General features: G+C 35.9%; 5 protein-coding genes and 5 non-coding genes across 11 annotated transcripts; 1 reads left to right on the top strand and 9 right to left on the bottom strand.

Annotated features, from left to right (window-relative positions):
* The first annotated feature begins 1,937 nt into the window (after window positions 1-1,937).
* LOC130746962 (vesicle-associated protein 4-2-like) lies at window positions 1,938-4,511 on the top strand. Of its 2 annotated transcripts, none has more exons than XM_057599765.1 (8): window positions 1,938-2,472; window positions 2,802-2,872; window positions 3,264-3,345; window positions 3,445-3,563; window positions 3,661-3,738; window positions 3,872-3,991; window positions 4,120-4,155; window positions 4,250-4,511. In XM_057599765.1, the coding sequence occupies exons 1-8, from the start codon at window positions 2,211-2,213 to the stop codon at window positions 4,292-4,294; spliced, it is 813 nt and encodes a 270-aa protein (XP_057455748.1). In that variant the 5' UTR covers window positions 1,938-2,210; the 3' UTR covers window positions 4,295-4,511. The 2 variants fall into 2 exon arrangements, with proteins under 2 accessions (XP_057455748.1, XP_057455749.1); XM_057599766.1 differs by having other exon boundaries at window positions 1,939-2,472; window positions 4,120-4,175.
* A 1,432-nt stretch (window positions 4,512-5,943) lies between these two features.
* Window positions 5,944-11,347, bottom strand: LOC130746960 (external alternative NAD(P)H-ubiquinone oxidoreductase B3, mitochondrial-like). Its single transcript, XM_057599764.1, has 10 exons — window positions 11,153-11,347; window positions 10,518-10,779; window positions 9,895-10,101; window positions 9,542-9,792; window positions 8,811-9,030; window positions 8,612-8,716; window positions 7,528-7,788; window positions 6,901-7,022; window positions 6,632-6,751; window positions 5,944-6,544 (listed from the first exon to the last, which is right to left on the bottom strand). The coding sequence occupies exons 1-10, from the start codon at window positions 11,242-11,244 to the stop codon at window positions 6,457-6,459; spliced, it is 1,728 nt and encodes a 575-aa protein (XP_057455747.1). The 5' UTR covers window positions 11,245-11,347; the 3' UTR covers window positions 5,944-6,456.
* A 1,175-nt stretch (window positions 11,348-12,522) lies between these two features.
* On the bottom strand, window positions 12,523-18,284 carry LOC130746959 (external alternative NAD(P)H-ubiquinone oxidoreductase B1, mitochondrial). The gene is made up of 10 exons (XM_057599763.1): window positions 18,108-18,284; window positions 17,757-18,000; window positions 17,008-17,211; window positions 16,659-16,909; window positions 15,718-15,937; window positions 14,969-15,073; window positions 14,436-14,699; window positions 14,205-14,326; window positions 12,907-13,026; window positions 12,523-12,821 (listed from the first exon to the last, which is right to left on the bottom strand). The coding sequence occupies exons 1-10, from the start codon at window positions 18,200-18,202 to the stop codon at window positions 12,734-12,736; spliced, it is 1,713 nt and encodes a 570-aa protein (XP_057455746.1). The 5' UTR covers window positions 18,203-18,284; the 3' UTR covers window positions 12,523-12,733.
* A 1,712-nt stretch (window positions 18,285-19,996) lies between these two features.
* LOC130709677 (small nucleolar RNA snoR97) lies at window positions 19,997-20,104 on the bottom strand. Its single transcript, XR_009010154.1, has one exon. It is a non-coding gene; the product is annotated as a small nucleolar RNA snoR97 (small nucleolar RNA).
* Window positions 20,105-20,315: 211 nt separating this feature from the next.
* LOC130709660 (small nucleolar RNA Z278) lies at window positions 20,316-20,429 on the bottom strand. The gene has a single exon (XR_009010137.1). It is a non-coding gene; the product is annotated as a small nucleolar RNA Z278 (small nucleolar RNA).
* Window positions 20,430-20,542: 113 nt separating this feature from the next.
* On the bottom strand, window positions 20,543-20,634 carry LOC130709655 (small nucleolar RNA Z223). Its single transcript, XR_009010133.1, has one exon. It is a non-coding gene; the product is annotated as a small nucleolar RNA Z223 (small nucleolar RNA).
* A 68-nt stretch (window positions 20,635-20,702) lies between these two features.
* Window positions 20,703-20,790, bottom strand: LOC130709690 (small nucleolar RNA U36a). Its single transcript, XR_009010167.1, has one exon. It is a non-coding gene; the product is annotated as a small nucleolar RNA U36a (small nucleolar RNA).
* Window positions 20,791-21,033: 243 nt separating this feature from the next.
* Window positions 21,034-21,171, bottom strand: LOC130709697 (small nucleolar RNA snoR134). Its single transcript, XR_009010174.1, has one exon. It is a non-coding gene; the product is annotated as a small nucleolar RNA snoR134 (small nucleolar RNA).
* A 1,024-nt stretch (window positions 21,172-22,195) lies between these two features.
* LOC130746958 (uncharacterized) lies at window positions 22,196-24,394 on the bottom strand. Its single transcript, XM_057599762.1, has 2 exons — window positions 23,949-24,394; window positions 22,196-23,149 (listed from the first exon to the last, which is right to left on the bottom strand). The coding sequence occupies exons 1-2, from the start codon at window positions 24,274-24,276 to the stop codon at window positions 22,452-22,454; spliced, it is 1,026 nt and encodes a 341-aa protein (XP_057455745.1). The 5' UTR covers window positions 24,277-24,394; the 3' UTR covers window positions 22,196-22,451.
* A 375-nt stretch (window positions 24,395-24,769) lies between these two features.
* Window positions 24,770-25,891, bottom strand: LOC130744938 (UV-B-induced protein At3g17800, chloroplastic-like). The gene is made up of 2 exons (XM_057597095.1): window positions 25,605-25,891; window positions 24,770-25,070 (listed from the first exon to the last, which is right to left on the bottom strand). The coding sequence occupies exons 1-2, from the start codon at window positions 25,889-25,891 to the stop codon at window positions 24,770-24,772; spliced, it is 588 nt and encodes a 195-aa protein (XP_057453078.1).
* Between the last annotated feature and the right edge of the window lie 391 nt (window positions 25,892-26,282).

Genomic DNA, 26,282 nt, shown 5'->3' with positions numbered 1-26,282 from the left:
CGGTTACTGAAACAATATAGGTGAGACACTTATTAGATTTAGGTGGAAACTTTAGTTCTTTAATTTACATTCCTAATAATGTGAATTTTTCTTGGTGAAGAATTTAATTAGCCCTTTATCATTCCTAATAATAATTTTATATTTTCACGTAGCCGGCCCAACATTGAAGCATATGTGCATGTTTATTATGTCAGATTTTGTTCAATATTAGGAAGAGAAATTTATTTTCTTCAACCACTTTTTAATCCCTAGCAGATTATTGATTGAGCATGAATGAAATAATTCATATTTATTAATGATTTTTATATCTACCACAATAGAGATAAAGATGGAGGAGGGCCACATCGGAGGACCAGTTTTGTTTTCCCGTATTGTCATTCTTAATGACACCACCAACTTGTAATGTCCTAACATCATAGCTTATTATGGCATTTTGAAATACCCTCAAAGCAAAGAGAACCTTTCCTCTATATTCTTTTCAAAGCACAATGGAATCGATCACATATAAGGATGAGAAAAGAAGAGTGAGATTCCCTTATTTCTTCACCTTTTCTAGTTTAGAATCGAAGCCAAAAATCGATTGTCGATACTTTTGTTCTTATCTAAATTGCGTTTTGCTTGTAAAGACAAACAGTAAATCAAACAACTTTTTATTTGTTACCTCGTGATAAAATTATAGTGAAATTAAAATTATGCATTGTTTGTTTTGTTTGCATAATTTTAATTTCACCATGATTTTAAAACGAATTTATAAACATGCACTAATTAAGTGTGCAATTAACAAAGCATATAACAGAAAGTAATAAAACAAACCAAAAATGTGGAAGTTGCGTGCACGGTTGGTTTTAAGTTGAACTAAACTATACTCTAACCGATTAAAATTTCTTTCACATTTTGTGTGTTATGAGACGTCATAATGTGCATTCTTAAATTTCAGTGTATCAGCACCGAATGTAATTTTTAACTGAAAACTAAACATGTCATTGTGTGAAAAGGCATTTTAAGATCAAACATATTGTAAAATATTGTTATCAAATATCCAGTAAAAAGAAATATTCATATATTACTATTTATGAAGATATTTTACCTATCTTGACTTACCAAAAATGTATTTTTTCCAAATGACAAAAATTTGGATACAAATTGAGAAATAAGTTAATAAAATGAAAAGGTGGGATGCCAAATCTTAAAAAGTTACCAAATGAATGCAGAGAGGATAGAATCAAACCAACAGTAAAAGCAAAGGTACCCACAAATAGAGTGACCTCACACACAAATTAAAATACAGAAAACTCCCATCACTCATTGGTTTCATCAAGGTGAGGTATGGAATTAAACAGGAGATAAGTTGTGTTTGGATTCAACTTGAATTCAGCTTAAAAACACATTTAAGCAAATGGAAGTAAGGTGTTTCTTTTCATTCCATTGGAATATATGTTTTTCAGTTGAGTAGTCTCATAATACATGTGAACTATAAACCAAATCCACATTATGGTCTAAAAGTACTTTCAAGCCGGTGAAATCAACAAGTTTTTTGTAACTTTTTTCCCAAAATTTGTACAAATGTGATGAAATTGAAGACAACTCAACTTATTGACGGTTAAGGACATCTCATGAACCTCATTTTCCTCTTTATTTCTCTTTTACCATCGCATCATATATCACATTGATTTTCATTTTCTTTTTCATCTATCTTTTTTATTTAAGCGTATCCTCAAAGTGAGTATTCACATTTTCCGACGAAAAAAAAAAGTAAGTATTCACCGGACATTATTAAATTGAAAGTACAAGATTAGATGACATGGAGTAAATTCCATATCTTTTCCACTCAGATTATGATCATTATTACTTTGAAGAAAAAACCAATTAGTGTTTCAATGTTTGATAGCTATCAAAGTTAACTCCAAATTCCATATGCTACCAAATAATCTCAATCATAAAGGTACTCCTACTACAAACCACCATTTTGGACAAAACATGAAAAAGTTGTAAATCACATACATACAACACAACGAAAGGTCACGTTCCATTTTCGTTTTTGTGGAGGCAAACTACGTTCAAGAGCTTTCAGGAACAGAACAGAGACAACCCAACAACAACAAGGGTATCTGATACACTGCCAAATCTATCTTCAACCACAAAACAAACAAACAAAAAGTTCTCACCAATTCAGATACCCTTTTGCCGGAACTTCCACTTTCCGGCCAAGAATGGCTGTGGTCGGTGAAAAAACAGGGTCTGATGTAAAAGTTCGGAGCCTTTGTAGCATGCCATTTTGGCAAACAACTCGTGCTTCTTCTTCTTCTGCTACAGGTTCTTCTATGCACAGTGTTCATCAGCAGAATCAAGTTGTTCAGTCTCTTGATAGATCGAATCATCAACCTTCAAGCACTGTTTCTTCCTTGGCCAAGTCTCTTCTTCCTATATGGAAACGGCTACGCCTTGATCCTCCCAACAAGCTCTACTTTCCCTGTATACCTCTTAATATCTTGTTCTCTCTTTTTTTTGTGGATTTTTTTGATCATTTTCTGTTTGAGTTTTTGTTAGATTAGCCAATTCAAAGTGTGGTTTTTGTGTTTTGTTTTGATTTAATCTTTAATTGCCATTGAATGGATTGTTCATGGTTATGAATATGATAACTAATGTACCCATTTGTGAGTTCTGCTTTTGTTATCAATAACATGTCCAATTTGTGCAAGTTTTCTTATAATGGGCAGAGTAGAAAATCATGAATTGTTTAGGATTTTTCATTGAATGTTAGCTTTGGGTCCTGTCTGATTTAATGTGACTTTGTTTTGAAGATGAACCTGGTAAGCAAGTTCGAAGCGCCGTCGCAATTAAAAACACTTGCAAGTCTCATGTGGCCTTCAAGGTTTGGTATTTATAGCTACTACTGCTTATTTTTCAGAAAATGGTATTATTTGACACATCATAACTATGTTATCATGCAACACAATATAAATTGGATATTGATTCTTGCTCCTCGTGGAACATTCGGATATTTTTGCAACATTGGGGTTTTCTCTAAAATGGATTCATAATGTTAAGAGTTTTTTCTATAACTAGATGATGATATGAAGTGTAGTATGTTGAACAAGACCATCTTCAGATTTGAGTTTCACTGCATATATTTTATAGGATTAGGATTATGATTTATGAGCACTTCTATTGTTGTGCTTTTACTAAGCATTTATGTCAATGTTGTTGCTTATTCTATTTACCCTCTCTCAATGTTGCTACTCATGGTAATATTTTCTTTTTAGTTTCAAACAACTGCGCCCAAGAGTTGTTTTATGCGCCCTCCAGGAGGTATTCTTGCACCTGGTGAAAGTATTATTGCAACTGGTAATTATCATTGCATTTCTAGATTAGTTTTTGAGCAAAAGTGCTTGAATGCTTATAAGTTGGTGAATTTTACTACTAATTGTTCCATGTATTTGGCAGTGTTTAAGTTTGTCGAGCCACCGGATAACAATGAGAAACCAGTTGATAAAAAAAGCAGGGTTAAGTTCAAAATCATGAGCTTAAAAGTAAAAGGAGAAATGGACTATGTACCAGAACTGGTAATGTATAAATTGTCTTTTAAATGGTAATCTTCATTCTTCATCCATAAGGCATTCAAATACCAACCATAGTTGTGTCCTATAATCCTTCATGCAGTTTGATGAGCAAAGGGATCAAGTAGCAGTGGAGCAAATTTTGCGTGTGGTTTTTCTGGACCCTGAACGCCCTAGTCCTGTAAGACTAATAGCATGTTTCAATCTGTTTATTTTTTCTTAGAATCAATTGACACTTAGAAGCTACTCACAGCATGTACCATTTTGTGTGGAATGTTATACTTAATCTTATTATGAAAAATGGTTTCTCAAAGGCCATGGATAAGCTTAAACAGCAACTGGCTGAGTCTGAGGCTACACTGGAAGCAAGAAAGAAGCCTAGAGAGGAGACAGGTCCTAGAATAGCTGGGGAAGGACTTGTTATAGATGAATGGGTCAGGCACATTTTTCATATCTTTCTTCCATTTTTAGTACACCTTATATGGTCTAGATGAACTGGTCTTATTTTATTTTATCTCATTGACATTCTTAGTTTATTTTATTTTGTTTGTTTGCTTTGTAGAAAGAGAGAAGAGAAAGGTACCTGGCCAAACAGCAGGTTGAAGGGGTTGAATCAATGTAAAGTATTTCTTTTATTTCTATTTTGTTTCTTTCTGGGTAGTGTCCTTAATGTTCTCTAATTTTATGTTCAGAAATTGAATTCCTTGGCCAGTGCTGTGTCAAATGTGGTTGAGTGACCTAGCAAAATGCTCTCAGTAGATATTGTGGAAGCATTCCTTTGTTAAATTTCATTAGCATGTTTGTGGTGTTAGATGTGATTGGATTAACCCTGTGATTGGTGATGTTTTACCTTTCCATCACCTTCTATAACTTGTTGATACATAGCTTGTCTGTTTGAAATGAAATTAATCTTCAGAGCTGATGTAGCCTTTTTTTTTTAATCTTGTTCACCTTCCTCTTCATCACACAGTTGTGTAGAGAGCACTTCTAATTATTTTTTAAATGTTTCTATAGAAGCAAGAAACTAAACTTCCATCTAGGAATGTGTTGGGAACTTTCTTTGCTCATGCTCTAGTGCTAGATGCATGTCACTTAACAGTTAACACCTTGGGTGGCATGCTTTATTTGAGAAAAATCCATTTTTTATTTAAAAAACAGGCATAAAGTCATTATGCCAACAATGGAATCAAAAGAAGCAATCTTCTTCTCCTGGTTACTTCTTTCTTACTCCCAATTAACTAGAGAGAGAATGATAAATGATATCAAAACTCACTTTTAAGGTTTAACACTCTTTTAAACGGTTTCTCATTTATCCTAAGAGAGAATTTATTATCCTTTAAACAAGAGAAACGTTTTTTGGGTTGTCAATAATCAATTTTAGGATAGATTCTTTTTGATAAAAAGTTTGGGTGGGTTCGGCTCTAGTCACCATCACAGTGCAGGGAAAACCTCTAGGATTATAGATCGCTTATAAAAGTACTTAATATCACCAATCAACACGTCCTTATATCGACGACAAAAATCGAACACACAATCTTTTGTTGAGAAGTAGTTTATTCTTACCAACTGAGCCAACATATATTAGCATCATAAAGGGATTGGATTTATTGAGTTTAAAAGTAAGCAGTTTTCTAAAAGTGCACTAAAACTTTGGTAAAATTTGAAGGATTTTACATTTTACAATACCTAAACGAAATACCAAGTGTTAAGATGCCTACTTTTTTTTTTGAAAGTAAGATGCCTACTTAGTAACACAGTTATTTTGTATTTTTTATGAAAAGGGAAAAACAAAGTTTATCTAAATTGACTCTAATCCTTATCCATAAATGTCTGGCTCTAAGCCAATCAATAACTTATTTTATATTTTGATAAAGATAAGGCCCCACCCTGGAAAACCAGCATTAGCCTTCCTTAGCAGTATTGTTATTCACACAAAAATATGAGTTACATGTTGATCCGCATTTGGATGGCCACCACCGTGGCAGCCGCAAAACGCCACAACCGGACAAGGTTGTTCTCCGCCGGGGACTCACCGGAGCTGATGAAGAACTGTGATGTCCAGGCTGATGATTCTCTCCGGAAAGTTATGTACTTCAACTGCTGGGGTCAGGTCTAGCTCACTCTGACCATTGTTGAGTTGAGTTTGTGTTTGTAACTTGTGTTGGGGGGAAGAGAATGAATGATGCTGTTTCAGGTTGCTGTTGTAAATGGTAAACTGTAAATTGAAGATGTATAGAAGAAAATGAAATTTCCCATTTTACAGAGTAAATTTTGTTTGTTTTTGTAAATTGTGCATGCTTTTCATTCCAAAATCTAGCATACAAAACCAAAGGACAATCTCTTCATTCTCCTTGGGCAGCATTTGGTCTGAAATCTGAATTTCCTGGTCCAGAAAACCCCCTATAATGGGCTTAATAGTTGTTAATGGTAACCAGACATTTATGATTTCAAATTATGGAATGGAATTTTATATGGGAGATTGGAAGCAAAGAAACTCATGTAAAGTCCAAATTGAATATTGCAATTTTGCAAACTAGATGATGTCAAGCTTGTAAGCATGGCCTTTTTTTGTGTTTAGCAACCAAAATCAAATTTAAGCATTCATTTACTGATGAGGAAAATTACTTCGGTTTAGATTATGGTATTCTCCGCTAAGACAATCATGTTTGAGTTGAATGAGACTACTACGAGCTGTAAAGCTCTTTGTACTAAGTATTTAATTGATCAGATTATTACATGATCTCTAAAATGAATATATAACAGAAAATCCGTTTGAATGAGAAAATTAAACATAGTATTCTTTTTCCTTTTCCTTTTGTGTGCCCTTTGAGGTCTTGTCTTGCCAAGAATTCTATATGAAGTAGACCTTAAAGTGTAGTGCAAGCTTTGAAGTGGATCTTCAGATTCGGCTTGAGTCCCTGCCAAATATGAATCGCCTTGTCCAGTCAGATACCACCAAAGCTCTTGTTCTCCAGCTGACTTGCTTGCTGTTGTATGTTTGGGAATAGTTAGAGGATGAAAATACACTACCATTAAACCTCTTAAAATGCAGTTTATATGAAATAGAATAATACCTTGTGTATACTGAATACCAGAGCCATTGGCTACTATGGCCAATTGAAATCCAATCTCCTGGAAGCTGAGCTGCAGTTTGTTCTCCTCCTAGAGGAGCAAATTGCCCAAAATGCTTGTACCTTTCATTAATTAAAAAAACATTAGGCAATGAGAAACTTGAATCATTGGATGTTATTATGAGCTCGATTGAATACGCTTTGGAAAGTATGAAAACAGGAAATTAACACATCTTGAGACACTTTTTGTTGAAGTTGCAAGTTGCACATACCTAAAGGGATGAAACCGATGGCGTCCTGTACCCCTGAACCTAAGAGGGCCTTCAGGATACTTCTCACACAACTCCATGCGATTGAAACAGTCAGCAAGATATATGCCTTGTTGAGAAGCTACCTAGAATGATTCAAAGTTGGAACCCACCACCAAAGCATAAGTAATATGACAAACTTTTATAGGCTATGTTTGGATATATGTTGTCACTGAAGAAGTTAGAACTCACTTCGAGGGAAAAAAAAAAAGAAGAATGAAACTCTTCTTAGGATTGAAATGAAAGTTAGTTCACGTTATTAAACTGTTATCCAAACATGCACCATAATAGTAAATGAGTGCATGTCATTTTCATGGCCGACCATGACACGATTTTTTATATTAGCCCTTACACTGAAAAAAACATGAACAAAGGTCCTCACCTGAGCTTCTTTAAGTCAACTTAATCCTCAATCTATCTTTTTGTAGTCACGCTAGCCCTCAAATATAGCTCTAAGACTTCAATTCATATTTCTTAAGTGCAGGGATCGATATGAAAAACCATGTCAAGGTCACATGAAAATGGACATTTCCTAAGTAGATAATTTATCAAGCATAATTGAAAAGTACATAGCACATAATGTGCACGTACCTGAGCTGTTGCAGGAAGATTTTTCATCTGGGAATCTACTTTGGAAAGTGCTTCTTTGAAGTACTCAATGTCTACTGTAAGAGAGCTTTCCTGAGATTTGTTTAGCAAGGTAGCCATATCTTTCATTTGATTCTTCTTTAAATAAATCCCCACTTGTGGGTACCTCTCAATAATGTCACCAACAACGTCTTGAAATTCTTTAATATCCAATGTCCTAGAATTGTCTTTGTCTGCCTTGCTAAATATGACAGCTATATCTTCCTGGTAAAACCATGGCAAACAAAAGGAGAACACTTCAAAACTTCAAAATGTCATACTGAAATTCAGCAGAGAATTGCTGCCCAAATTGTGTTGCTAAAATGCTAATGGTTTCTTATAAAAATAACATGTCATTTATCAACAGGAACTATAATTGGGTGGAGTGGCTACTACTGTTTTCATTCCAAAATCATATTATAGGCTAAATGAAAGATCATCGGTTACAACAGAAAGAAGGTGATTGATATAGATCCATAAAGATAAATTGCTTGTTTGGAAATTCTTCTCCAATTGATTCTAAAAGGCAAAAACAATTTTGGGAGAAGAATCAGGGTGTCAAAATTGATTATGAGATAAGAAAAGCTGATTCATACATATACAATTGATTCTAAAACCAAAAGCAATTATGCAGAGAAGCTTGTATGAGTAGCTTGTTAGTGCCAAAATTGATTCTGACGAAAATAACTAATCCAAACATGCTAAAAGGCTGCATGTTATTAATCACTCGTGAATGAAAAAGAAAGTAGTCTGAGGAGTTTATGTTAGTAGTTTTTAATTGTTAGTATTGATTCGGAGGTAAGAGAGGTCGATACAGACATGTTATCCAATTTATTTTAAAGCCAAAATCAATTCTGGAGAGAACTTTTTATGAGTAGCTTATGAATGCCAAAATTGATTGTGAGAAGAAAAACAAACTGATCCAAACATGTTCAAAGGCTGCAAGTTATTTTTAACTCATGAATGAAAAAGAAAGTAATATTTCAGGACTAGTAGGAGGGTAGACTGATAGACATATCCAATTTATAGATTGCACAGAGTCACATACCATAACTCTACGCTGATTTATAGTGGCGCAATCACCTAGAGCATAGATGTTGTCACATCCTTCTACCCTTAGCCATTCATCAGTAACAATTGCACGTCTGTTAATCTGTCTCACAGAGAATTCAAAGCAAGCAAAAATTGTGTGACTTACTTCCAAACCGAGCCTTTAGATTGAGAGAAGGAAACAAAAAGAAACAAACCTGGCCAAGCTGCTTCATGAACTCAAGTATTTCAGGGCGAGGACCAATACCAGTTGACCAAACTACCATTCCATGAGGTATAGAAACAACTTCACCAGTGCTTCTTTCTTTGGCAGAGATTTCATTTGCACTAACTTTGACAACCATAGATCCCAACCTTACATCAGTTCCATCTCTGGAAAACTTTTCTTCAGCAAATTCCGTAATTCTCTTGTCAAACCTGCATTAAACCAATAAACTATATCACCAATGCACATTTGAAAAATCAAATAGAAAGAAAACAAAAAAAGAGTTGAAGTTGCAAATGGCAAAAGAGAATGCTGAAATAGAGTGAAAAGTGTGCAAGTTAGCACCCTATTTACACACTAAGTGAATGGTCAACTTGATCCCTTAAAGATTTTGTCGCTATCAAGTTAGTCTCGAGAAGGCTGAAATATATTGAAAGTCCCTGAACGTGTAAATTGTCAGTCAAGTTAGTCTTTGACCGACATTTTAGCTTACCAAATATGTCCTGAAGGGCTAACTAGACCGGTGTTTTACACATTTAGGAACTTTCAAACACATTTCGTTCTTCTAACAGCTAAATTACCAATGCCAAAATCTTTCCGGGACCAAATTGACAATTCACTCTTAAACACTATACATCCAAATATTGTGAATTTTCACATGCTCATTTTTTACTTCAGTTAAGCAATAGCCTTTATATCCGAATAGAATTAAAAAAATATTACATGTTTAAGATATGATCGCCTGCTTCCAGAAGAGTAATCTTCACATAGTCTTTAAGAGAAGGGTACAATATAGATAGATCCTCATGTACAAAGTCATGAAGCTCTGCAGCAAACTCTACCCCAGTTGGACCACCACCAACAATTACAAAACTGAGAAGCTTTCTCTTCTCTTCCTCAGATAAAGAAGGGAGGCTTGCCCTTTCAAAAAGGTTAATCACTGTTTGGCGGATTCTTTGAGCGTCTTCCACTTCCTTCAGAAAGATTCAAGAGTAGTTCAGCTAAACAAAAGTTTCTTTTTCCTCAGAGATGTTTTTTTCCCTAAGAGAGTGAAATGAAAATATATATATGTGTACCTTCAAGAAGTGAGCATGCTCCTGAACACCAGGTGTGTTGAAGGTATTAGAACGTGCTCCCATTGCTATTACCAAGTAATCATAATCAAGGGAAAATTCTTCAGGGCCACCTAGCTTTTTGTCTTGACCAGAACGGCAGTAAACTTTGTTGTTCTTGGGATCGATCTTGTAGCATTCAGCTTCACTGAATTGAATATCTAGACCACTCTGATGCAGGGCATGAACCGAATTCACTTATAAGTATACTATGATATAGTTTAATCAAACATCTTTGAAGCTGAAACACTATGCATAATTTATCAAACATAATGTTTCTTAATATCTTTGAATTCAAATGCGGTCGAGGTGGCGATGCAGGGACTCCACCAAAATCCCGTTACATTACGACCACAATTGCAGTTGCAAACCACAATTTGAAACCCTGGTCACATTTACTCTCAATTTCAAGGATTGCGACACAACTGCTACCCCAATTTAATGCCATGGCATGAAGAACATTCTAAGTGATGAGTTACTTAGGTTTGATGGCATGATAAGATGTACATTGCATACTCAAATTATTCAAATTGCACAAGTAAAGATGAAGATTTGAAAATGACTATGATATAAGGGAAAGAGAATACCTTCCGGGAGATGCTGCGAATCGGTTCGACAACGCTGCGAGCCTCCACTGTGCCACAAGTGACGCTTGGTAGCAGAGGAGTGAATGCAAAATAGTTACGTGGTGAAACCACATGAATATCATAGGAGGAGCTTTTCATGTTTTTCACAAAACTGGTTCCAGCCCAGCCAGTTCCCAGAACCACCACTTTCTTTTTCCGGTTGTGACCAACATTGTCACTTTGTGCTGGTTTGGCATCAGCATATGCCACCACACCTCCACCACTGCAACCCAAAAAAGAGAGATAATATGAAGAAAAATTTGAATTCCAATTTCCAGAGAAAAGGGGTTACTTGCATGTTTAGATGCACTTTTACTGTTCTCAGTCAACTGCTCTTTCTCATAATCAATATTATGACATTCAAAAGCTACTAACAGAAGTTTCTCCCCATAATTGATTTTGGTTTAAACTCAATTGTAGAATGATTTTCACATGCACTGAGTAAGCTTCATCCAAAATCATTTCTATCTCAAACGTGAAAACTTGCCAGATATTCAAACACAAATGTAGTGCTTTCTCCTCTCAAATGAATAAAACATCAAATATTTATCATAACAACTGCAGCAAGAACGTAAAGTGTGAGAATATGTCAATACCTGATGACAGTGCATATAACAACAGACTTGGACCATGATGGATACTCATGAAAAATCCTTGAGGTTGTGTTATAGAAGGAAGACCAACGCATTGTGAAATCCCAAGCTAGCTAGTTTATCTTCCTTAGTGCTTTTTTATGTTACTTTTTCCCACTTTTTTCACTCTTTCTGCTTTCTTTGCATGCAAAAATAGAGGAGTAAAAGATTTTTTTTAGTTAAGGTTTTAAACTCTGCAACGCTTGGTCAAAGCTGTTATAGCCACGTAGTATGTGATGCACTTTCTTTGTTTAGAATAGTGTTCTTACATTGACTTGTTAAATCAAGAAAAATATTACACTTGCCTTTTGATCTGCAGTGCATTCGGAGTTTGAACAAGTTGAAAAATGCATGGCTAGAAAGAAAAGATGTTGGAAATTTGGCTTAAGAAGAACACTAACAATAGGGTCACGGATAAATTTGCTAGTGCTGCGGTTAATGTCTGACCACAGAAATCAGGGACTTAATTCTCGGATCATTATGTAATGAATCATGAACATCAGTTAAGAAACGTTAACAGTTGCCTAGTGTTTTAATTTCAATATATTTCCAATGTATTTTTTCTTTTAACCGAGATGTTTTTACCCATTTGGAAAACTTTAGTGGTTCCACTTCAACAAATGACTTTTCAAAGTTAAACTTGTGTTCTCATCCTTACGAGATCTAGTTTGCTTACAATTAAACCAACACCTTATTAGTATTCTTTGTCCAATAGAAGAAGCTTAGTTTTTTTTAATTAAACTGTATTAAAAAGAAAATAATTCAATCTGAGTGCAACTACGAAAATTGATGAAGAATTCTTAGGGTTTTTAAGTTTTAACACATTCACAATCACTTTCTTTTTTTTCATCTCATTTTCACCTCAATTTTCTTTTCATAAGACTTACTTTCCTATCATATCTCTCACTTTTCTCTCTCTTTTTTCTCTCTTCTATTTCTATCTTTCACTAGGTGTGAAGGTAGTAATTTCCTAATTTTTATAACGTATGTCATTTAGATAGTTATAACATTATAAGTGATTAACTTTATTTTTAACTTAAATCATCTTTTTGAAAAGTTATAAAACATAAATTAATTTGATTTTTATTGTGTAAACTAACTAAAATCTGGTAGAATTGTGAAAGTTTTTAAATCCAGTATATCAAATTCACTCTTTTCAACTGGGCTATGAGTTTTACAGGTCAAAAAGAAAATTTGAGTATGGCATTTTCCAAATTGACTCCAAACATAGTATGACAGCAATGCAGTGTTAGATTCTCTGATGATCATTTTTCCATGTTACAAGAGCTAAAGTCATAGAAACATAGTAAAATTACCATTATTTATGCAACGACTAAAAAACTTGCTTTTGTATACCAACCACAAGAATACTGATGCAAAACGAAAGCTGTAAACACAAACACTGCCATCCAATTGATGATGGCAGTTCTCAAAGGTGGAACAAAATGTTCCATAAAAAAATATCACTGTACATCAGGTCCAAGAATTAACAGAGAGAAAGAATGTGCAACAAAATAATTCATACATTGTGCGCCAGTTCACAAATTAAACTCGGCTTGAATCCCTCCCAAATACGAATCTTCTCGCCCAATCAGACACGACCAAATACCTTGTGCGCCAACTCACTTGCTTGCTGAATGTGAAACAGAGAAGTTACAACGCAAGACAAGTTATGTGCTATATTTCAAACAAGTGTGCTTTGCATCATAGATAATTACCTTGCATATACAGAATACCAAAGCCATTGAGTACTGTGACCAATGGAAACCCAGTCTCCAGGAAGTTCTGCAGCTGCCTGCTCCCCACCCAGTGGAGCAAATTGCCCAAAATGTTTGTACCTTTTGATAATAAGCAACAAGCCTCTTACTGACAAGTCAGGGATAAAGCAAGAAAAGCGCATAAAAAACAAAACTACCCATTGTATCTTTGATTACTTAGAAAGCTAATCAAAAAGGGTTCTCAAAACCCAATCAGCTTTTATTTTTGAATCATATCCATTATGTGAATATGTGTATGTCCTATGTTTTGGTTAGATGCCCTCTTCATACCTCATGAAACAAAACCAAGGTGCATGCCACTTATGACCTCTGAATTGGTTAAATCTTACAAGTTTTCATAGATGTTGAACATAAGAACACATTTGCCATATCCTGCTTTAATAATAGGTCGGGTATGTGATAGATCTTAAAGTAAAACTCACCATGGGAACATGGTTTCAAGTTAAAATAAAATGCTTCACCTCATGAACTGAAAAATATCCTGCGTAGGGATGATAAGATATAAAACCTTCAACCCGAAACAATTCTTTGTTATCAGTTTCCATGGAAGCCACTAAAGATTTGGTTTGAAAAGCATTTATTCCATAGTGGACCTAAATCGTAGAGTGCACACTTCACCTAAATGGACAGTTTTATTAGAATTTGAGTAAAACCTAACTCCATACCAAAAAGGTAGTTTAAGCCTTTAAGGTAAGGGTTGCTCTACTCTTTATAAGGACTAAATTGGTCATTATCTCTAGTTAATGTTGTGAGACTTCTCAACACCCCCGTCATGCCCCGGGCTGGACATATGGAGTGTAGAATTTGCAGGAATGAACATTAGCCCATATATGGGTGTTCTCCAATAAAGGGGGATCTAGGATAGGTTCTGATACCATATTAGAATTTGGGTTAGGCCTAACTCTACCCCAAAAGTTAGCTTAGGGGGTGAAGGTTGTTCTACCCTTTTGTAAGGACTATTTTGGCCATATTTCTAATCAATATGGGACTTCTCAACATTTTTTGTTCACACACTGACGTGTGTGCTACTAGTGTTTCCAAGTTCTTATTATCAACTTCAGCTTTGAAATTTGAAGCAATCACTACATAATAGGATCAGAGACCAATTTAACACTTATACTGGACTTCCGGGGTATCATATTAGAATACAGCAGACTACTTTGCAATTTCCACTTCTAAGACAGGCAATACAGAAAACAGTCATAACTTTGTAATCACTTTGAAGTACAAGGTGTTACCGGAAAGGAAGAAACCTATGATGTCCAGATCCTGTAAAGCGTCGAGGACCTTCAGGATGTTGTTCACAATGATCCATGCTGTTAAAACATCTAGCTAGATATGTACCTTGTTGGGCAGCAACCTAGATAGAGGATATAGTGGTACACATAAAACTTGCTGCATGTAATATATTTGACTGCCAAAACAGTCGGCATAAGAAAGCATTCAATTACTGATGAAATGATGCATACCTGTGCAGTTGCTGGCAGAGTCTTCATCTGTGAATCTGCTTGAGAAAGGGCCAGCTTAAACCCTTCTATGTCTATTTCTTTTCTTTCATTTCCTTGTGAATCTTTCCAAAGCATGGTAAAGTCATATATATGTTGCTTCTTTAGATAGTGTTCTACTTGAGGGTATCTTAAGAGAATGTCATCCATAACATCCTGGAATTCTTCAACAGTTAAGGTACCGGAGTTATCTTTGTCCGCAGTCTCAAATATGGCCAAGACATCATCCTAGAAAAAGGTAATGAATTAATTGTAACAGATAAATTCAATCTTGATTAACATAACTGTCTAAAGGTCTCATAATTTCATCCATTTTCACTTCAAGATGAAAATAACAACAATCGAGTACATTCATAGCTATGTGGAATTTAACAGAATATATCCGATGCCAGCCGAGGTTGGTCAAGTCTATATTAAGTTGAATTAGGATGCAGAACAATGATATATTAAATGAGTATATAAGCCTAAAAAAGGCCTGTTAATGGCTTAAGAGATACCATGATTTTACGTTGAACTATTGTAGAACAATCACCAACGGCGTACACAGCTTCGCATCCCTTCACTCGCAACCATTCATCAGTTGCTAGCACATGCCTTTTAGTCTGAACACAGTAATTGAAGTTTTTTCAGATATAAGAGTTAATTGTGATTTGTATATATAATATGAGGAGGATCAAGTATGAATTTGGCAAATCAAACCATTGAACTACAACTTTTAAATGAATAGATCATGTATACAAATTTCATAAAATATTAAAATATTTAGATCCTTCACCAGATAACTTCAACTTCATGGATAATACACTTCTTAAAATACAAGTAAATATCGACTATAGGATTACATACCTATAAATTACTGATTTAAATGAACATAATCATCATGGTAATATCACATGATTCAATTGATAGATTTGTTAAACACATCATATAAGAAAGCAATTAAGCAGAGTAACCCTTGCGGAATTACTCCTAGAGTAAGTGGATCCCGTATATATATATTGGTCTTTGACATGGAATCCCTATAAACATAGTTAAGGGATTAACCGTTCTGGCTGAGGGAAGTGATTAGATAAAGCCCTCCCCGAAGTGCTGACTCTAGGATTCAAACCCTTAACGTGCATATTAGTTCCGACATATTATAATAAAAATTCAGAATTATATTCCCCACCACATGCACGCACACACATAAAGCTAAGACCAAAGGTTGGGGAAACTATGCTTCAGAAATTATGGAATTAAGTAGCACCTGACCAATTTCTTCCATAAAGTCTCTTATAACCGGAATAGTTGAAATGCCAGTGGACCAGACAATCAATCCATGGGGCACAGAGCAAACCTCTCCTGTTGATTTCACCTTCATTGTAATTTCCTTGTCATTAACATTGACAACTCGGCATCCTGTTTGAACTTCTATACCATCTCTGGTAAACTTCTTCTCAGCAAATGAACTTATTCTTTCATCAAACCTGTAAGATTGAAGAGTTGAGAATGTGGAAGATTTAAAAAGCTAGTCAGACTTGCTCATTGACTGGTTTTCTTTAATGAGCTTAGCTATACCAGAAACCCAAGAAAAAACTGATCGTGGCAGAATGCATAAAAGTTAGAAGGCTTAAATTGTTGGGAAGAAAAAGTAAGGACCTACAGTTATACATCAAATATAATCTCGAATAACTCTCAAACCATCTAGAATAATTTTTAACCATAGCAGTTCACATGCTCCTTGAGCAATAGATCTGAACTCTGATTCAATAGATGATCAAGAGATTTGAATGCTTCATTGAGGTAGTTATTGCCTTCAAGTCTTAGAGATTTGAAGGCTATGAAATCCCCAGTTTTCTACATGTAGTTAGGAATAACATCCTAAGCAAAATCCCTTAATTTAATAGATTTCAAATCTGACACACCTTATTAAATTACATTTTATCTACAATATTCACAGCTCACCATATTTATGACTCAAAAGCTAGCAATCTAATTTGTCTTTTCTGGTAACATTAACCATTGTCAACGTTGCCAGTCCGCTACGAGCTCATTTCATGATAGTAAAATAACATGTATAGCTGAAGATTGTTACAGTTAAAAGAGCTCTAGCAGCAGAGACCATACCACATGCAAGTTCTATAGCCAGCATATGTAAAAGAATAAATAAATTAATTAGAGAGAAAAATCAGATAATAGGTCCCTTACATATTCAAAATGTGATCTCCTGATTGGATCAAAGTTATCTTCACTAAATCTTTAACGGTGGGATATAACTGGATTAAATCTTCTTGGACATAATCATGCAGCTCTGCAGCAAACTCAACACCAGTTGGACCTCCTCCAACAACTACAAAGTGAAGATTTGACCTTTGGTCCTCTTCAGATTGGCTAGGAAGAACAGCCTTCTCAAAGCAATCTATCACAGACAGCCTGATCTTCTGAGCATCCTCAACATCCTGTGAGTGATGATATAGTACATTTAACAAATCTCCTGATACACTAACAACTATAAACAAACAAACAAAATTAAACTACACAAAACAAATAAAGTTACCTTCAGAAAATGACAGTTCTCCTTGACACCAGGAGTGTTGAAAGTATTTACTTGTGCTCCTACGGCTACGACCAATAAGTCATAGTCGAGAGAAAATTCACCACTACCCACTAAGTTGTCAATATTGGACCGACAGGAAACCTTTTTGTTTGCAGCATCAATCTTGACACATTCTGCCTCCCAAAATTTTATTTCTCCTTTTCGCTGCAATGGGTAATTAATAAAATGAACTCCTTCATTAATTAAATGGTAAAAATAACCTTGAAAAACAATAAAAAAAAAAAAGGGAAAAAAATCCACAATGCAACCACAAGATGATAACAACAACCTCAAGACACAAAACAAAGCCATGCCTCTAAAAAATCCTGTTTTATAAGCTCAGTAACAACATCAAAGAATGCTTGACTTCACGTTTAGGGGTGCATTTGGATACACAGCTTCATTGAGCACTTATCACATAAACGTTTATTCATGAACTTATTTAAAATGCTTATCGAAATAAGCTCAAAAGAACTTAAATACTAGCTAGGGAGAGCTTTGTCGCCCATAGTGATCCTACCCGGCTCGAAATTGCGAAAGTAATTAAATACACCAAAAAAGACAGGTAATAAGTCATATTCACAAGCTTAACCAAACACCTGGTAAGTGCTTATGCTATAAGGTAAACTCAAAAAAGCTCTTCTAAACACCATAATTAAAAAAGTTACATACAATTGCTATGCTTAGAATTCTAGTTTTGGTTCCTCCACCTTTTTTATGATGTTTCGGACTGGCTCGACGATGCTGCGTGCTTCAACTGTCCCACAAGTGACACTGGGTAACAAGGGAGTAAATGCAAAGTAGTTACGAGGCGAAACAACCTGGACATCGTATATAGAAACATCCAAATCCTTCAGGAAACTGGTAGCAGCCCATCCTGTTCCAAGAACAACCACTTTCTTTTTTCGGTGAGGTTCTGATTGTGATTCTGAGTATGCCACCACACCTCCACCACTGCAATTTTCAAGATCCAAGATGATTGAATCCAGTTCAATTTAATTGCGAGATTTAGGAGAATTGTGAAAGAAAGCGCATGAATGCAACAGTAGAAAAGAACGCACCTGAGAGTGAGAGTGCAGAGAAGCACGAGTTTGTAGGAGGAAGGTGAAGAGTTGAGAGCCTTGGAGACTCTGTTGAAGAAGGAAGAAGCTGCCATGAATGAGGAACCAAGAATCGATGATGAGACTGAAAAGGCAATTAAGCTTTTTTTAATTATGTTGCAATAGTTAGAAGTTGTTTATTCAATTAAAGTGGAGAGAAGCGTGTACTTTTAAATTCAATACTATTTCCTTTGTCCCTAATTATAATATCTTGTTATGACAATTACGTTTATTAAAAACAAACATGTAAGTAATTAGTTTGATAGCAATATGAGATATTTTTTTGAAAGTGGATAGCAATATGAGATTGATATTACGTAGATGTACTTTGATAAAAGTTGAAGAACTTGTTTTGTAGATGTACTCTGATAGAAATATGAGATTGGTAATAATCTAGGTGCATTTAGTTATGTGATTCTAGATGGAGAGGATTATCTTGGATGGAATGAAGAGAGCTTTCAATAAGATGCATTCGTCCCAATATGATCTAAATGGAAAGGGAACCATTTGATAGATAAAGTAAAAAAAAATTATTTTAAAGATACACTTAGGAGAGGATTATCAACAAGATGTGGTCACCCTTTGATGATATTACATGACATGATGGAAATAGTTTGAGAGAGAAAAGACTTATTCATTAAGATGGAGTCCCTTTGGGGAGGGCTATCAGTGACATTTCCCTTACTATTCGTTTGGCTCTGATTGAAGGCTTTTATTGGCCAACACACAAAAAAACAGCCTTAGAAGAGAAGCAATGTTTTGTCCATTTGTAAAGTGTATAGGAATAATTTGTGTTAATTCTCATTCTAATTCGTAATTGATGTTTTTTTTTTAAACATGTAATTGATGTTAAATCCACACTAAATTTTCATAATTTTCATTTTTTCTTTATTATCTTATCAAAGTTCTTCAGCAGAGTATAATCCTCATCTCATAGAGAGACGAATGTTACCAGCACCCTACTTGTGCATACTGGGGAGTGACCTACATGATAAAAACAATAGTAGCTTAAGGAATCCAGCCCAAAGACCCTTGATTGTCGACAATTCAGGAAACAATATGCTAAAAATTAATATCATTAATTACAAGAGTCAAAACATAACATAATTCCGAAGAATGGAAAACAACATTACATTTTCCCTGTCCTGCCTGCCATGGTTACATAGGAGGAGATCAGCTTTAATTAACTTTTATTTCGGATCGAGAATTGTACGTTTCTTTAATGTTTTGAATAGACAGAGGTTCAACAAAAAATTTAACGTAGAGATAAAGGTCAGTGATTAGAGCAACTCCAATGGGGTTGCTTAACCTAGTTCCTTAAGTTAAGGTGCGTTCCTTATTTTTCTCCCCCACTGGAGCTTGCTGAGGTAGCGTTGCTAACAGCCCAAAGTTAAGCAACGTTGCTCAAGTGTTATCAGATTAATATTTCATTTTGAACATTATCATACTTAACAAAAAAAATAAGTATAAGAGAAAAAACCAAACTTCTATTTCTCAACTTCTCCATCACATTCACATCTATGCAAATAATTAAACTGGATTATACTACATACATACCATCCTCAAAACCAAACCAAACTTAATAATTAAACATAACCTACAATAAATAAGAATTACATCTTTGATAATTTACAATTCAGCATAAGAAGCCCTAGACTATATCATCCAAGCAAGACCAACGTCACGATTGTTCCAACTCAACAAGTAGTGAGCACAACAGCTTCCTAAAACCAGAATCTTAACCTGCAACTGAAACAACTAAGAAGTGTACAATATTGAATTACAGATGAAAGCTGACTCGAACAAAGACAGTGACACCATCGCACAAAATACAAATGAATTGTAAAAACAAATTTAGTGCTGTTATTTAACTCCATTCTCGTGGATTTTACAAGAGATGAAGCTGATAGACAACACAAAAATCTCTGAGCTATTCAGACCCAGAACCACTATAAAGGAGCCGGGTATAGTGAAACTCATTAAAATATGAAGCTCAAATCAAGCAAAACTAACATGGGAATATAGCAACACTAAGAAGGGTCAAAAAGCAATAGCAATAACATTTAAAACACAGGATAATCATGGACTGTAACAGAAAAACTCACAACTAAAACAAAGTAGATCAGAAGCACAAGAGCAAAAATTTATAACAGAGTTTCACATAGCATAACCTCAGTGAAATCCAATAACATCATATGAATGTAGCTTCACCAAGTAGGTTCACCTGTAAACAGGATCTTGGTTCCACTACACCTCAACAACATGGATTATATCATCATTGACAACCTCTTATGAACAAGAACAAAACAAACAAATCAATTTAAAAAACACAGCAATTTGGAGTGAAAAACAGTCTCAACAACAACAAAAAAAAAAACAGTTCCATACACATGATTAAGAGGCTCAGAGAATATAACAGCTCTATCGATCATTATATTTCAGAAGCAGAACTGGCATAAAAGCTGATTAGAAATCATCATGGCCACCTATCACACTGAAACACATTCAAAATAATCAAAACATTCCATATAAAACAAAAAATATGAAGATTACAGTAGGCTCATATCAAGAAATTCAACCATAATTAATCCATTGTGCTTCATTGAAAATTCTCAGAAGCGCGGATAACGTGTAATCACAGCCAACAAATCAACAAAATCAAACAATTAAATTTTATAAAAATTGATTTTGTGACGGTTGTTTCCGGAGGAACAAGCCGAGAGATGCAAGTATCCAAAATCGAAAACGACCGCGTTTTAATTTGTGCCTCTAGGACTAGCTTGAAATTCACAGAACACACAGTGTTCGAATAAAAAACTGAAGGTTTAACGAGGCAAATTCAATAGAAAACAATTGAAGGGAACATGAATGTAGAAGAATAATTTTGAGATTTTGCCGTTACTTTGACACAGATCAGCCGTGGAAATTGGGCTGAACTGCAACACGAACGGCGGCGATTTGGCACCTGCATCGGGGCTTTCACGTCATTGAGATCTCGGAGAAGCCCGGGGTGTGCAACGTGCGGAGAATTTGAAGAAAAAGAAAGAAGGGAAGGTGAATGCAGAAGAGTGATTTTGAGAGAATGGTGAAGGTTTTGAATCGCGGAGGCTAAACCCTAATCTCTGTGAGTGTGAGAATGAGAGAAGGGGAAGGAAGGTTTTATAGGCTAATAGTGGTAGAGGCACGCCAAAACCCTAGTAATTTTCTTTGTGGACCGGGCCTTGATCGTTTGTTTAGTGGGGAATGTTTACCCGACCCGAATGGATTAAACCACATGATATGGGTAGGTTTTTAATAGGGGATTGGATTTGGAACCCCATTGGTTAGATTTACCACCCAACTTTAAGAGTAAAAGAGAATTTGTTTATCCAATGAAGGATCTAGCTTCTTTTTTTATTGGTCAAATGATCTAACTTTTTATAGTGGGGTTAAACCCTAAATCTAAATTTATTACATTTGGGCTTCATCTAAGCATCGTGGGCCTTTATTCGCTACAAGCCCAACTCGCTAGTTTTCAGCCTAAGCTTTCCAGAGTCGACGCGCCAAGGTCGCTAAGTCCCCTGGATAGAGGTCGAGTCGCTCTGATAAGGCAAGACCGGTCCAATAAGCAAACACTTGAGACCAAATGGAAACCTTGATGATGCACATCCAGCTAAAAAAAGGTTTTATCCTTGTTCAAAGTTAGTCCACTTTCCTCCTAATTGTCATGCATTTTACTGTGCACTTACTTCAATATCTGTTCAACATGACAGAAATTGTCTTATGACTTTTTTATAGCACAAAATTAAACATACAAAGTCTGAGGGAGGAACTGACTTTGATGGGAAAAGTGGTTTTGGTAGAAGCTGATAGGAAGAATTTTTATAAGGAAAAGAGTGACTGTAGGTGATTTAACTGTGGATATAAATCAAACAAGCTCTATCTAGGTGACTTATGACCTGTTTGTTTACACATCTCAAACAAGCTCTATCTAGTTGACTTATGGCCTGTTGCTTTCACATTTTACGCATTCGGATCTGTGCAGCCATTTGCTAACAGTTAACCTAAGAGGCACTTAATTATGCTTCCTTTAATAAATCAAAATTGCAAATGCATTTACTGGAACAGTCAAATTACAAGCTTATATGCACAAGCACAGCCTTGTGATCCTTTGCTCCCTTTTAAAACCATTGAAAAAACACTACAACAATTGCAACAAGGAGAACAGAATAACAACCCTTTCTATCTATATCAAAACCTACCTCAACTCTATAGACCACCATTCTTCCATTCTTCTTCAAACTCAGATATATCAGGTTTTTGTGGTCATACGATCATCCATGTCAAGTGCCTATACCCAGCCCATTTAGCACCAACTCGTAAGCCAATAGCTAAAGCAACAAGAAGAAGTGGAATTGGAAGCCTCCTCTCCTGCGTTCCAACTTCTTCAACTTCTTTCCCTTCTGAAAGGGTTTTGGAATACTGAAAAATAGCCAAGGCCGTGAACGAGATAATCACCAAAACTCTAACCCAAGGCTCTCCAACAGCAGCGAGGACGGCTGCAGCAGGCATTGCGGATGAAACATCATCTCTCCTCTTGATAAATTTTGAAAAACCGTATATCCCAAGCAGAAGGGTCCAGAACAAAGGTTCAGAAACATAGCCTCTAACAGCAGCATAGCCGATGAGACCGGATACAGTCAGAACATAAGGTTGGTTGCTGATACAGTTTGGTACAACAGCTTCAGCAATAGCTAAAACAAGTGATGCAAGAACAATGATGATGGTCAGGTCTGGTACAGGGGCGCAGTTGATTATCCAAGAGTAAAAAGCGCGAATGGCGTAAAGTGAATCCTCAAACGATCTAATTGAAAAAGTGATTGGATTTCCTATGAAACGATAGACCACTGCCAAAGCATATTTCAGGACGTATCCTATAAAACGAACAATTGCAAAGGCAGCATTCCTCCAATTTGAAAGTTCAAATAGAACAGCCCTCCAAGCATAGATGAGAAAAACCAGTACTGTACATGGAAATAGAATCAAATCGTTACATGAGTCAAGTCATTAAGAAAATAGAACAGTTGCACAAAAAAGTTATAATGGGAACTGGGGGCATATAATTTTTAAGTTCATCTTTGCACACAGCACCAATAATAGACAAAGGAGTAACCTAAATACTCAGCCATCCCCAGATATCAGGACTACAAGGTTATGGAGCAACCATAATTACTCTATTCTAATCAAAGAATTTCTTCATATTAATCATGCCTCAACAATGATAACTTTGTCCTTGTATGACCAAATGGAGATGAAACATACCCAGGAAAAAATAACGGAAGAGTTTATTTGATTTTATCTGAAACATAAGTACTGGAGCAGGTATTTGGTAAACTTATGAAAACATCTTCTGACAAGTTTTTTGATATAAGCTTCGCAGATTAGTTTATCCCTACCAATAAACTCTTTCAAACCATTTCAATAAGCTTTTCAAATATAAAATCACTTATGTGGTAAGTGTTCATTGATATAAATGCTTAATTAAGCTCTTTAACTAAACTAAATGAACATGTCTAAAGAGTTCAGAACCAACATTCCACCAAAACTTAAACCACCAACAAGAATATCAAAATTTGGAACTGAATTTTAACATGAGGAAACAATCTCATCTAGCTAAATTGGACCAAAGGCACATAAAAACAAAGATAAATCAAGTTAAAAAAATTTCCTTTCCATTTTATTTAAATTGTTTTACTTCCACTTTTCCCCTACTTTCTGGATAACCAAATGCACAAACAGAGAAGAAAGAAGGAACTGACTGACCCACAAGCCATGGCCACCTAACAGGAGGATCGGGAGCTTCTTTAGTGAGGTACCGAAACCGCTCCGGCATGGTGCCCTGCCCTCGAGCCTCTTTCTCAGCTTCATCCACCCCAACGGCAGCACCCGCTCCGCTCTCATCGTCGTTTGTGGCGAAGCGCTTCACCAAAGAGAATCTGGGTGCTTTGGGTGAAAACCCAATGAGGCTGCGTATGAATTGAGGACTGAAGGATTGGACTCTGGTCGTCGATGGGAATGGTTGGCGCCGGAGATGAAATGAGGGTTTGAAAGAGAGGTTGGGAGATAAGAGGGGTAGGGTTGTGGTGGACATGGCTATAGCTATGGGTTTCAATCTTGGATTTAGAGTGGAATTGGCATTGCAGAAGCAGTGTGTGATGAAGTATAAACAAATTCAGCTGCAGCTACTAGGAGGGACTAACCTACATATTGTGTAGTAGTAGATGTGTAATAAGGTGTGATTTCTCACCCATTTGAAAATGGGTGAATAGTCACTTTGGTCCCTAAAGTTACATCAGTCGGGTAAATTCGTCCCTATTCTTCCAAAATGGCTCCCGTCGTCCCTGAAGTTTGAAAACGTCGGTCACGTTGGTCCCTACCTCAGCTACCGTTAATAAACGTTAACAGAGATGATGAGTTGGCACGTTAAGTGCTCTGATGGCCAAGTCAGTCCTCAATGTTTCTTACAACAGGCAATTCAGTCCATCAAATCTAAACAATGAATTGCATTATCAAATACCATTATACAACTAAATAAAACTAAACAATGCAAACAATGCAAACAATTGCACTTAATTGATTCAAGATTAAGATTGTTTGTGTATGTTGCAAATGGTGACATTGTAATCGCTGATGAGGGTTTCTATTTTTGTGACACTGTCATTGATTGAACCTCTTTGTTTGTGTTGCATCTCATATGCTTCGTATGAGTGAAGCTGCTTAAGCTTCTCATCATCATTTGGCCATGAATCAACTCTACCGGTTGGGTCTGGGGTTATGGAGGGTATGAGGGAAATGTTAGCAGCCATGAACTTTTGCACCACCAGTGCATACAAAATCTCTTCCAGTGCTTTCCTCCTTTCATTAGCCTTCACCTCAGCAATCCTCCTAAAAAAGTTTGCAATCCAGCACAATGGTCAACAACTGACTTGCTTGACAATAAAACTATCAGATTTAGAAAAAAGCAGAAAGAGAAAGAAGATTAAGAAGTCAGCGTTACAAACCATCTCCCTAGCACATTAAGCTATTCATGCATACTGAGTTTGTATTTTAAGCAGGATTGAAATTGAGCACAGTCAAATCCACATCATGAAATGGCACACAGCTAATATCCTTGAAGCAAACAGATTTGATTGCTGAGAATTGAAGTCATATTCATTGATTTAATCAGTTTTTCACATGAGAAGAGACAGCAATCAGCAATGGCATATCACCTCGGGTTAAACCATAAAAAGTGAAATTCTCATATACCGTGAAAGCACTACACTAGACATATCCAGTTCAAACATAAAAAATACTTGACATGAATCAAACAAATTCTATTATACTTGATAATAAAATCAAAATTGCATTTGCAGGGCAGGGCAGGGCGCATAAGATTTAGAAATTAGAGAGAAATGAGAAAAGATGCAACAAACCTACCTGTACAAAACTAAATCAGTGGAGGAAGAAGAAGGATCTTGATTTTGTTTATTGGGATCAGATTCAGAATCACGGTCAGTTTGGAGCTGTTGAAGCTGTTGGTCAACCGCAGCAGGCACGAGATGCGGGTGATTGATCAAAATTTGAGAAAGGAACTGTCCAATCGGGGACTCGAGCTGAAGAGGAGCAATCTTGTTAGCGGATTCATCCGAGTCCGACGCTGCTGCTCTAACAACTAAGGACTTGGGAGACCACAATGAGCATAACTGGACTTTCATATCAGACATGCAGAAGGTAATGTGTTTACTTGTTTGCATTGTTTAGTTTTATTTAGTTGTGTAATGGTATTTGATAATGCAATTCATTGTTTAGATTTGATGGACTGAATTGCCTGTTGTAAGAAACATTGAGGACTGACTTGGCCATCAGAGCACTTAACGTGCCAACTCATCATCTCTGTTAACGTTCATTAACGGTAGCTGAGGTAGGGACCAACGTGACCGACGTTTTCAAACTTCAGGGACGATGGGAGCCATTTTGGAAGAATAGGGACGAATTTGCCCGACTGGTGTAACTTTAGGGACCAAAGTGACTATTCACCCATTTGAAAATGGAAGCTATATCTTTTTAACCTTTTTTTTTTTGGAATAGAAAAAAAAAAAAACAAGCCTTCCTTCT

Source organism: Lotus japonicus, chromosome 3 (assembly GCF_012489685.1).
Source record: "Lotus japonicus ecotype B-129 chromosome 3, LjGifu_v1.2".
Taxonomy (NCBI): Eukaryota; Viridiplantae; Streptophyta; class Magnoliopsida; order Fabales; family Fabaceae; genus Lotus; species Lotus japonicus.
Note: the sequence above shows the minus strand (reverse complement) of the source record. Positions and strands in the feature narration are given on the sequence as shown.

Coding starts and splice junctions, on each gene's coding strand:
- LOC130746959 (XM_057599763.1), bottom strand. CDS start 18,202: ATGGCAGCTTCTTCCTTCTTCAACAGAGTCTCCAAGGCTCTCAACTCT. Junction 14,327..14,435: donor CTCTGCCAGCAACTGCACAG/GTATGCATCATT, acceptor TCCTCTATCTAG/GTTGCTGCCCAACAAGGTAC. Junction 12,822..12,906: donor TGGTATTCTGTATATGCAAG/GTAATTATCTAT, acceptor TTTCACATTCAG/CAAGCAAGTGAGTTGGCGCA.
- LOC130746960 (XM_057599764.1), bottom strand. CDS start 11,244: ATGCGTTGGTCTTCCTTCTATAACACAACCTCAAGGATTTTTCATGAG. Junction 8,717..8,810: donor TCATGAAGCAGCTTGGCCAG/GTTTGTTTCTTT, acceptor TCTGTGAGACAG/ATTAACAGACGTGCAATTGT. Junction 6,752..6,900: donor CATCGGTTTCATCCCTTTAG/GTATGTGCAACT, acceptor AATTAATGAAAG/GTACAAGCATTTTGGGCAAT.
- LOC130746958 (XM_057599762.1), bottom strand. CDS start 24,276: ATGTCCACCACAACCCTACCCCTCTTATCTCCCAACCTCTCTTTCAAA. Junction 23,150..23,948: donor TAGGTGGCCATGGCTTGTGG/GTCAGTCAGTTC, acceptor TTCCATGTACAG/TACTGGTTTTTCTCATCTAT.
- LOC130744938 (XM_057597095.1), bottom strand. CDS start 25,891: ATGTCTGATATGAAAGTCCAGTTATGCTCATTGTGGTCTCCCAAGTCC. Junction 25,071..25,604: donor ACTGATTTAGTTTTGTACAG/GTAGGTTTGTTG, acceptor AAACTTTTTTAG/GAGGATTGCTGAGGTGAAGG.
- LOC130746962 (XM_057599765.1), top strand. CDS start 2,211: ATGGCTGTGGTCGGTGAAAAAACAGGGTCTGATGTAAAAGTTCGGAGC. Junction 2,873..3,263: donor AGTCTCATGTGGCCTTCAAG/GTTTGGTATTTA, acceptor TTTTCTTTTTAG/TTTCAAACAACTGCGCCCAA. Junction 3,739..3,871: donor ACCCTGAACGCCCTAGTCCT/GTAAGACTAATA, acceptor GGTTTCTCAAAG/GCCATGGATAAGCTTAAACA.